This window comes from Andrographis paniculata, unplaced genomic scaffold (assembly GCF_009805555.1).
Source record: "Andrographis paniculata isolate CXL003 unplaced genomic scaffold, ASM980555v1 Contig66END, whole genome shotgun sequence".
NCBI lineage: Eukaryota > Viridiplantae > Streptophyta > Magnoliopsida > Lamiales > Acanthaceae > Andrographis > Andrographis paniculata.
This window is the reverse complement of record NW_026137602.1, coordinates 5,104,870-5,114,336: the sequence shown is the minus strand read 5'-3', so window position 1 is coordinate 5,114,336 and position 9,467 is coordinate 5,104,870. Positions and strand designations below refer to the sequence as shown.

Genomic DNA, 9,467 nt, shown 5'->3' with positions numbered 1-9,467 from the left:
TTGAATTTTACATATAAAAAAACTCTTAAAATTATTTTCAATTAAAATTTCCAACAAGTATCGCCCGATCAAGCTAGACTTATTATTATTATGACCCCGACTTCTTATGTTTGGACCTAAAAAATATATTTGAAAACTTTCCGGCCGTGCCAGTATCACCTAGATCGAACCTGGACTTTGTAAAATTAGACTGTGTCTGACTTAGTCCGATTTAATAAATTAAATATAATTTACAATAAATAATTTTATGAATATATGTTATAAGTATAATATAATAGTTTTTGTTTTGCCAATAAATTTAATTCTTCCACTTCTTCAACAAAATTTATTAAATTATTTTAAAATTTAAAAAATATATGAATAAAATAATTAAAAATTGGGCTCTTAAGCCCGATATAAAACTACGCTGAGTCTATTTTGAATAAAAATGAATCAGGTTGGCCAGCCCAAATTTGCCACCTCTATTTGTTTTTGTTTTTTTTTTTTTTAATTATTATCTTTATAATATGCAATAGCAATAAAAAAATTTTCGAAAACTTTTCGTACTATTAAATAATGTTTTTATTTTAACTAGCACATGTAAAAGTTTTTTTTTTAATAAATCAAAATAAGAAAAAATATAGAATATATTATAATAAAAAAAAAATATTGAATGTTTTTTTTAATTTAAATATGAATAATCATATTTTTATGTAATATTCTGACTATATTAACATTACAAATGATGAGAGGAAAAAAAAAAGTAAATAATACGACGTACAACCCATAGAAGCTGCGAATAGGGCAAGTGGGAGGAACCTGAAAATGTACAACTCTTTGAAGCAGACAAATTGGGTCAGACCGAGGGTACAAATATCACACACAATGACACAGATTACCCGTTTGCAAGGACGAGTATGGAGTTCAAGGGCAACCCCGAGCAGGAGGACGACGTTTATGGCGGCGAACTTCCCGAGGAAGCCTACATGGAGACCGATTTCGAGTCAGCTGCTGCTGCGGCTGAAGCTGTTGACGACGACTCCAAAGCTAAGGTTTATAATCCCTTTTTGTGCCCTGCTAAAGATATGTGAATTGAATCGGATAGTTACATAGGCCTCTGCTGGTGTTTTTTAAAGCGAATAGATGATAGAATTATTGATTTCTTAGGAGTTTGATTTCGTAGGAGCTGGAGGATATGAAGAAGAGATTGCAAGAAATTGAAAAAGAAGCTGGCGCTCTTCGTGAGTTGCAGGCGAAGGTTGAGAAGGAGATGCACGGAACTCAAGGTTTTTATCTCTTATCCTGATTTGTAAACTTTTAATGTTTCTGCTGATTCGATTTTTTGATGGATTTAGTTTGGCTTTCTGAATGTTTGACATTTATGTCTGTGAATATCTAGGGTTTAGTAATGCCTTAGGTTTATTTTGAATATGAGGATTAGAAGGGGTAAATATGATGTGGTGATAATTGTAGAAACTGGAAAATGGAGTTAGCTTTAGGTCACAACTAAATCTTGATTGCAGAATTGTGTTTTATCAACAAACTTGATTTTCTAAACAAATTTATTTTGATTTGTCGAATATTTTGTCGGTATTTTGAGATCTATCTGATAGGATGTGCTTCATTAATGGAAAAGTTGGAATTCTTTGGATTATCCGAGTGATTTCTTGATTTTAGTAGTGACAACTTGCTTGGGCCTTAATATGAGCCAGAGTCCCCAATATTAGTTTGATGTCGATTAATTTTGGTTGGAAATTAGGATTTAGAGATTAGGGATCGCCTCATGTAATATGGCAATGGTTTTCAGGGATTTAGGATATCATAAATGAATTATCTAACCTGCGAAGCATGAATGAGTACTTCAAGATGCTATATAAGCATACAGATAATAATTCACGCGCTTGTGTCGTTACATTACACGTGGAAGTATGCTAGAGTAACTGCTGGGATAATGTCATCTTTTTGTATTATCTGACACATGTTCGTTAGAGATTCACATATTGTCTTTGTCTTTTGGGTTTATTAGACGATTCAAGTGAAGCCTCTGCTACCCAGGCTGAAAAGGAAGAGATTGATTCCCGGTCAATATACGTTGGCAATGTGAGTTTGTTTTCCTTTATTTTTATTCAGAGCTTTTCCATTTTTGTGTGAAAATTCTGCGTATTTTCTGTTTTTGTGTTGCTTGAATCACTTCATAAGAAGGATTTCATTTCAAAGTAGTTAATATTCAGCTCCATTCAAGGAATATGTTTTTCACAAATTCATAACCAGTTTCTAAATATTGCATGCCGACAAAGTATATAGGTTATTTTTCCTTTTTTATTCTTCGATTTAATAATACCTGCATTTCAAGAAAGGATTATAGGTTGCTAGATATGCTTGCCATATATTTTTCATCTAGTAGATTCACAGTGTCATATACATGTCTGCACTTTTGGAATGCAACCTTCGACAGATTGTATCAAACTAGAAAACTAATAGCTCTAATACATCGTCATTTGTTGCACAACTGATTTAGTCAAACATCGCTCTCCATAACTGTAGGTTGACTATGCATGCACGCCGGAGGAGGTACAGCAACATTTTCAGTCTTGTGGGACCGTGAATAGGGTCACCATTTTAACAGACAAGTTTGGGCAACCCAAAGGGTTTGCTTACGTGGAATTTGAGGAAGTCGAGGCTGTACAGAATGCTATACTGCTGAACGAAACAGAGTTACATGGCCGTCAACTAAAGGTCATCAATACTTTCTTATTGCACCCACTTAACTAAAAATAAATGTATCTTCTTGTCCTGAGAGAATTTCGACATAAAACAGGTGTCAGCAAAGCGAACCAATATTCCTGGAATGCGGCAATCTCAAGGTAGGCGCCCTACTCGTTTTGGTTCTAGAAGACCCTTCATTCCTGGCTCTCCAGTATTTCCTCCGTACGGGTGAGCATGTCCAAAATCACAGAATTGTTGCACCTTTTTTTTAAGAGAAAAACATGTCTCTCGATCAATTGAAATCTGATATCATGGTTTCGTCTGCAGGAGGTTTCCGAGGTACAGACGCCCTGTTCGCTACAGGCCGTATTGATGAAACTTTCGCATCAATATCGATGGGTATGATAATTGCCGCTAGTAGCATCCAATTGTGCCCGATATTACATTGAAACCTTTGTAAAACAACCTTTTTATGACGTTGGCTTGCAAGTACAATCTTATAGATCTATATAACCATATTAAACTCCAGGATGAAAGAAAATCGCCTGGCCTTTTTATTTTTTGACTTTTTTTTGGTTTAATGTTTTCATAACATCCATTTTGCTTAGGTTGGAATCGGTCATAGAAAGAAGTTCCTTAAATCTGTCGATGTCCTTAGCTTAATGCTGTTATTGGAGCCTTTCAACGAGCCTAACTTTTTGGAAAAAATCTCGACTAGACTATAAAATATATGTTAAAAATATTATGTCTATATATAAGCTCATCTGCTTTGAGTAACTCTGAGTGTGTTTAGCTTGTTATGTATGTGTATATATATATATATATATATTATTTTGTGATTTAATATAGTATTTGTGAGAGAAAATAGTTAGTTTTTATTAAGAAATTGACTAGTTGAGGATTTTAAAGTTAAGAGCGGAATTTGTTATATAATTAACTAGCCTGAAATATGAATAGTTATGTATTTGAGCGTAATAGTTATGTATTTTTGTTTTATAAACGTTGTGTTTGTTTGAGAGATTGGATTATATTTTCACTATTCATTCTATTTTTTTCTTCCCAACAAATATTAAATCAAACATCTATTTTTTATTTTTTATATTATATTAAATTCAATTTTACATTCAAAATATTACATCAACACCTATTTATATCGCATCATACAACTATTCAAATTTAAAATTTTTACTATTCAAATTCCAACTCAAAATTCAAATCCCCAAACAAACACACCATAAAGTATATTAAATTCCACTAAGTTTGATAAAGCAAGTTAAGGCTGTTATTGTTTGGGGGTTTAGATTTTTAATTGAGATTTAAATAGTAATAATTTTGAATTTGAATAGTTGTATGATATAATATAAATAGGTGTTGATCCAATGTATTAAATGTAAAAAAATAAGTATTTGATTTGATGTTTTTGGGGAAAAAAAAATAGAATGAACAGTGGATTAAAAATCCAATTCCCCAAACAAACATATATTTAGGGTTTGTTCGTTTGAAGGATTCTACAAAAATCCTACTATTCATCTAAAATTTTCCCCCCAAAAACATCAAATCAAACACCTATTTTTCATTTTTTATATTATACTAAAAATAAATTTTACATTCAAAACATCACATCAACACCTATTTATATCACATCATACAACTATTCAAATTCAAAATTTTTACTATTCAAATCTCAACTCAAAATCCAATCCTCCAAACAAACACACCCTTAGTATAATAAATAGGCAAGAGCTGGTGTTTGTAATTTAAATTCATGATATCACTTTGGGTTTTCAAAAACAAACCTTTATTACTAACTAGTAGTGATATAAATAAAATTATATTAATTTTTTAATAAAATATAATTTGAATTAAAATTTAAATTCATACAAAAAAAAAAAAAAAAAACAAATCAAAATTCAAAAATCAGTATTTTCATATTTTTTGCTTCACTTCTTTTAGTACTTTCAATAAATGAATCTATTCAAAAAAATATATTTTTACTTTTTTTCTTCAATAAAATATATATAGTTAAAACTTTAATTTTTTTATAAAATTAAATTTATGTTAAATATTTATATATATTTTTATTTATTTGTATTATACAAAATTTAATTTTTACAAATTTATATTTTAAAATATTTTAAACACATATTTAAATTTTTTTTTAATGATATAATATATCACAAATTCAGCTTAAAATTCAATGGGTAACCAAAAATAATTTTTTATAAAATATTATTTTTAAAATATAATATATTAATGAAGATTAGTTATTATTAATAATAAATTATAATTATATAAAATATGAATTAATATAATACGTCTTAATATTTTTAACATTATATCTTAATAAAATATATCATATAAATATCATTTGGAATTTTATATAATATAAATAAAATATATATTTATAATTAAGTTCAATTAATTTTATAAAAATAAAAAATTTAAATATAGATAAAAATATTTATTTATTAAAAACAATACAAAAATATTTTGAAGTACGGAGTGTTTGGAGAATATGTGCTACACCAATAACTCATTCGAACACCTATTCAAGGTCAACTTTCGAAGCGTAGTAATCACAGTTATAACACCTATAGTTTGGGTTGTGTTTGAGACGAGATTTAAGAAACATTGATAGTATATTGATAATGGATAAAAAGTATGCGTAAAAGTCTTTTTTGCGTTATTAGTATAAAAAGTAGTGGCAATTGTGTAATAATAATTAAAAAATAAGGATAATTTTATAGTGATATGATTATTTATAGAAATAAGACTATTATTTTGAAATGGTAAACAAGAGGTATTGGATGAGAGTATATTATTTATTTGTTAAAGTATCTTTAAAATGAAATTAATTATTTAATACCAAATTTTATTTTTTTATATTATTCATATAATTCTTATAATTCCTCAGTCCCATTAAAAAATTTTACTTTTTATTTTTGTAAATTCCAAAATAAAATAATTATTTCATAATTAGTAATTATACTACTGATACTGTATTATAAAAAAGACATTACTTTTATATTCCAATCAATTATAATACTAATAAACACCATCGAGAGCATCTAAATTTAAAAAATATCCATCCAACCGTTCAAAATGAAGAACCCCACCCCTGTATATACACACACGTTGGTTTTAGATTTTTTCCCCTTCATCGGTTCTCGCCGTATCCGACCGGATCCGGGTCCGTCTTGCGTTGATCGGGTTCCGGATATGGTAAACCCGTTTTCTAGAACTCTATCAGAGCGGATCCCCATTTATTTATCAGAGGACAAGGGATAAAAGGGATTAGGGTTTAGGAAATTTGCATTGGGGTTTCATCCATGTCGTCCGATCAAGACTTCCCCGATGAAGAATCGGCTCCTCCATCCTCGTAAGTCCTCGGATGTGCTCGTAACTTTCCTTTTTCTTTTCTCTTACTCGTTTATCGGAATTTTGTGCATTTTGGATTAGGTTTTTGTTGATAATTTGTTCAATTGCAGACCAAAATGTAAGTATAAGGATCCAGATGATGGCCGCCAGCGATTCTTGCTTGAGCTGGAGTTCGTTCAGTGCCTTGCGAACCCTACCTACATCCATTGTACGTACTTGATTGATTTCCTCTGTCTGTGTGTTTTTGGTTCTGTAGATGATTTTTTTTTTTCAATATTTCGATTATTGATTCAGGAAAGAATTGATAATAATTGCTTCTTTGTTTTGTTTTGATTAGATTTGATTTTGTTCAACATTTTCCATTGCTACAAAATGAGGTGCTGTTAGCTTTTTGGAGAATTAAGTTGAGAACATTCAATTATTGTTTCAAAATACCATTGGAAGGAGACTAAATCACTTGTGACAAAAGTGGAGTGGTTCATGACTTTTATTGTGATTGTATTATTTCTGTAGGTTAGGCTTGATTCATTGTAGTGTACGGATCAAGCTTGTATTTGTACTGTCTTCTTTTAGTTACGTCGTTTTAAGTTTTTTTCATAATTGTATGATATTGCAAATTCTTTTATAAAATTCTATGTAAGTTGATATTTCCCTTGTGTCAGTGCAGATTTGGCTCAAAATCGTTATTTTGAAGATGAAGCATTTATTGGATACCTTAAATATCTTCAATATTGGCAAAGGCCTGAGTACATAAAGTTTATTATGTGAGTTCGTAGTTTTTATTGTTTTATTATTTTACAGTTTTTCTTTGTGTGCGCATAAATGGCTTTTGTTCTTCGTTTTGAACATAACTTCTTTGCACTTTACAGTTTAATACATTAATACTATAATACATTCATGTGTAATCTTCATTTTACCCATCATCGATACCATTCTCATTTTATGTTGTTCTTTTTGGGGGGGGGGGGGGGTCAGGTATCCTCATTGCCTCTTCTTTCTCGAGCTTCTGCAAAATCCGAACTTCCGAAATGCTATGGCGCATCCTGCAAACAAGGTTCTATTTTGTTGGAATATCTCTTTGTGCAATAAATTAGTTTAAAATAGTTGAGGCTATATTTGTTTGTGTGGTGCTTTTAGTGTTTTCGGGGTATTTGGGATTTGCACTTTTTTGATTAAAAAAATAAAAATAATTTAGTGTTTTTTACAAAGATATATTGGATGTGATATTTCAAATATAAAATGGGTTTTTAAAATGTCACGTCTTAAATGAAAAAATGTTTAAATGTGGCGATTTCGCGGGAAAATTTAAATTTAACTATAAACTGCAGAGTGCAAAAAAAATAATCAAACATATAAGTTTGTTTCGATTTAGTTTGAATGTGAATTTTTTATTTGAGTTCTTGTTTTAATAGTTAATTTTGATATGATATTTTGAAAAAGCAAAGAATATATTTTTATCGAAAACTATACGGACTAAACAATGATGCTTTTGGTGTCAAATGAAAACAAACGGTACAAACAACTCACCCTAGATATCTTTTGTGCATTTTCTTAGCCTAACCAAGTATCATTTTGCTGTATTTTTCTATTCTCAAGTTTTAAATTGCACTTAACTATATCTCTTTTTAAGTCTAATTCCGGGCATATATCCACCGGTCCTTATAGGAATTGGCGCATAGGCAGCAATTTTACTATTGGAAGAACTATAGAAACAACAGATTGAAGCATATACTACCAAAATCACTTCCCGAACCTGCTAATGCTAATGCGCCACCCTCTGCTGCTACGGCTCCTCCATCTTTGCCGCCTGCTGCTACTGGAAATCTGGGCCCTCCAGTTCCTTCTCCAGCTGCTGCTCAATCTCCGTCTTCAATGCAATTTAGCGTAGGCCCTGGTTCGACTTTTATGAAGAACGATCCAAGAAATAGTGGGATTGATAGAAGAAAGAGAAAGTAAGGTAAGCTGTTGTTTCTTCTTGCGCCTACCGGTTAAATACGGTTGTTTTAGTTTCCTCTTGGATAGGTGAGTCGATTTTTCGAATGATAAGTAGTTAAGCTGTATGCAAGAGTATTTCGACACAAACGCATGAAGATAACTGCTCCATAGTTGCATCATAATATGATGGATGAAATCTTTTAGGAAAGTTTTCTTATAATTCACATGTGATTTGGAAAATCTGCATTATCAAGTACGCAATTTTTAAAATATTATATAGAATTTATTATTTAGGTGATTATGTGCAATATTTTTTAAAATACGAGAGAGCGTGCCTCATACGATTTCTAAGAGATTATGTAGAATGTTTTTAAAGGACAAGGAAGTTTCATGCGAAATTGTGTATACACTCGACTAACGTCATAAATTGCTATTATTTCAGCATAATTTAAGATTAGTGTTTGTTTTGTAGATCTTCTTGAAATAGCAATACCTCAACAACTAAATATACAGTTATATTTGAGACTTGACTTTATGATGGTTAAAAAGATGCCCAACATTTGCATATTCAATCAATTTATGTTGAGATATTTTTTAATATAATAGATTGAGATTAATGGTTCCTTGAATATAACAACAATTGTATTTAATACATTTCTAATGTTATTGTATTGCCATTGTACTAAACTTTGCTAATAAGTTCATAGAAAAAGCTATATTTAGTGGTGTATTTTTCGGACTACATTAGTGCACCAACAATGCAAGTATGCACTTCAAAACCAATTATTTTTTCATTTTTTTAGTCGGCCTAAAAGGATTATCGGTAAGATTAAGAGTTCTAATAACTATTGGAGTATGAAATGAATGTGTTTTTTATCTATTGTGAATCGCTTTAATACTTTTTTGGTATATAAAAATTGATAGAATAAAAAATTTATATTTCAAATGTTCAATTTTTAGACCAAAATATAATTTTATTTTTTCGAAATCAAAAGTTTCAAGCATCTTTTTCGGATAGTCAATAGTTCTTTGGAGCTTTTTCAAACGATCATACAATTTTTTATAATTGAATGGAATAATATTTGTCTTTGATTTGTATGCATAAGGAGGAATCCTTCAAGAATTTTTATATAAATAATATTGTTTAATGAGACATAAATAAGCCGTCATAACGTTCGACGCACATCTAAATTTAGAACATCAAATTTTATTTATTCGGGTGAACATCAAAACAGACCAGACAAACCTAGCAGTAAGGGGGTGAAGCCTGCTACCAAAACAGAAAGTCGGGAGACCATCTGCAACCACTCGAATTAGAGTTTTGATCGACAAAAGGAAATCTGTCGAGAGAAGTGTCCGTTCAATCGAAAGAGAAACAGTCAGAATCGCTAAGGCATCCGCGATGTGGTTCCTTTCCATATATATATATATATATGAGATATCTGCCATGCCGCATCTCTAGACCCTAA

At 30.4% G+C, this 9,467-nt stretch overlaps 2 protein-coding genes across 2 annotated transcripts; both read left to right on the top strand.

The window, feature by feature from the left end:
- Positions 1–865: 865 nt before the first annotated feature.
- LOC127263132 (polyadenylate-binding protein 1-like) lies at positions 866–3,326 on the top strand. Its single transcript, XM_051292108.1, has 6 exons — positions 866–1,031; positions 1,163–1,265; positions 2,006–2,079; positions 2,524–2,715; positions 2,798–2,913; positions 3,013–3,326. The coding sequence occupies exons 1-6, from the start codon at positions 897–899 to the stop codon at positions 3,056–3,058; spliced, it is 666 nt and encodes a 221-aa protein (XP_051148065.1). The 5' UTR covers positions 866–896; the 3' UTR covers positions 3,059–3,326.
- Positions 3,327–5,858: 2,532 nt separating this feature from the next.
- Positions 5,859–8,218, top strand: LOC127263133 (mediator of RNA polymerase II transcription subunit 31-like). The gene is made up of 5 exons (XM_051292109.1): positions 5,859–6,064; positions 6,174–6,271; positions 6,731–6,827; positions 7,039–7,117; positions 7,729–8,218. Exons 1-5 carry the CDS (start codon positions 6,015–6,017, stop codon positions 8,017–8,019), a joined length of 615 nt encoding a protein of 204 aa, XP_051148066.1. The 5' UTR covers positions 5,859–6,014; the 3' UTR covers positions 8,020–8,218.
- The last annotated feature ends 1,249 nt before the right edge of the window (positions 8,219–9,467 follow it).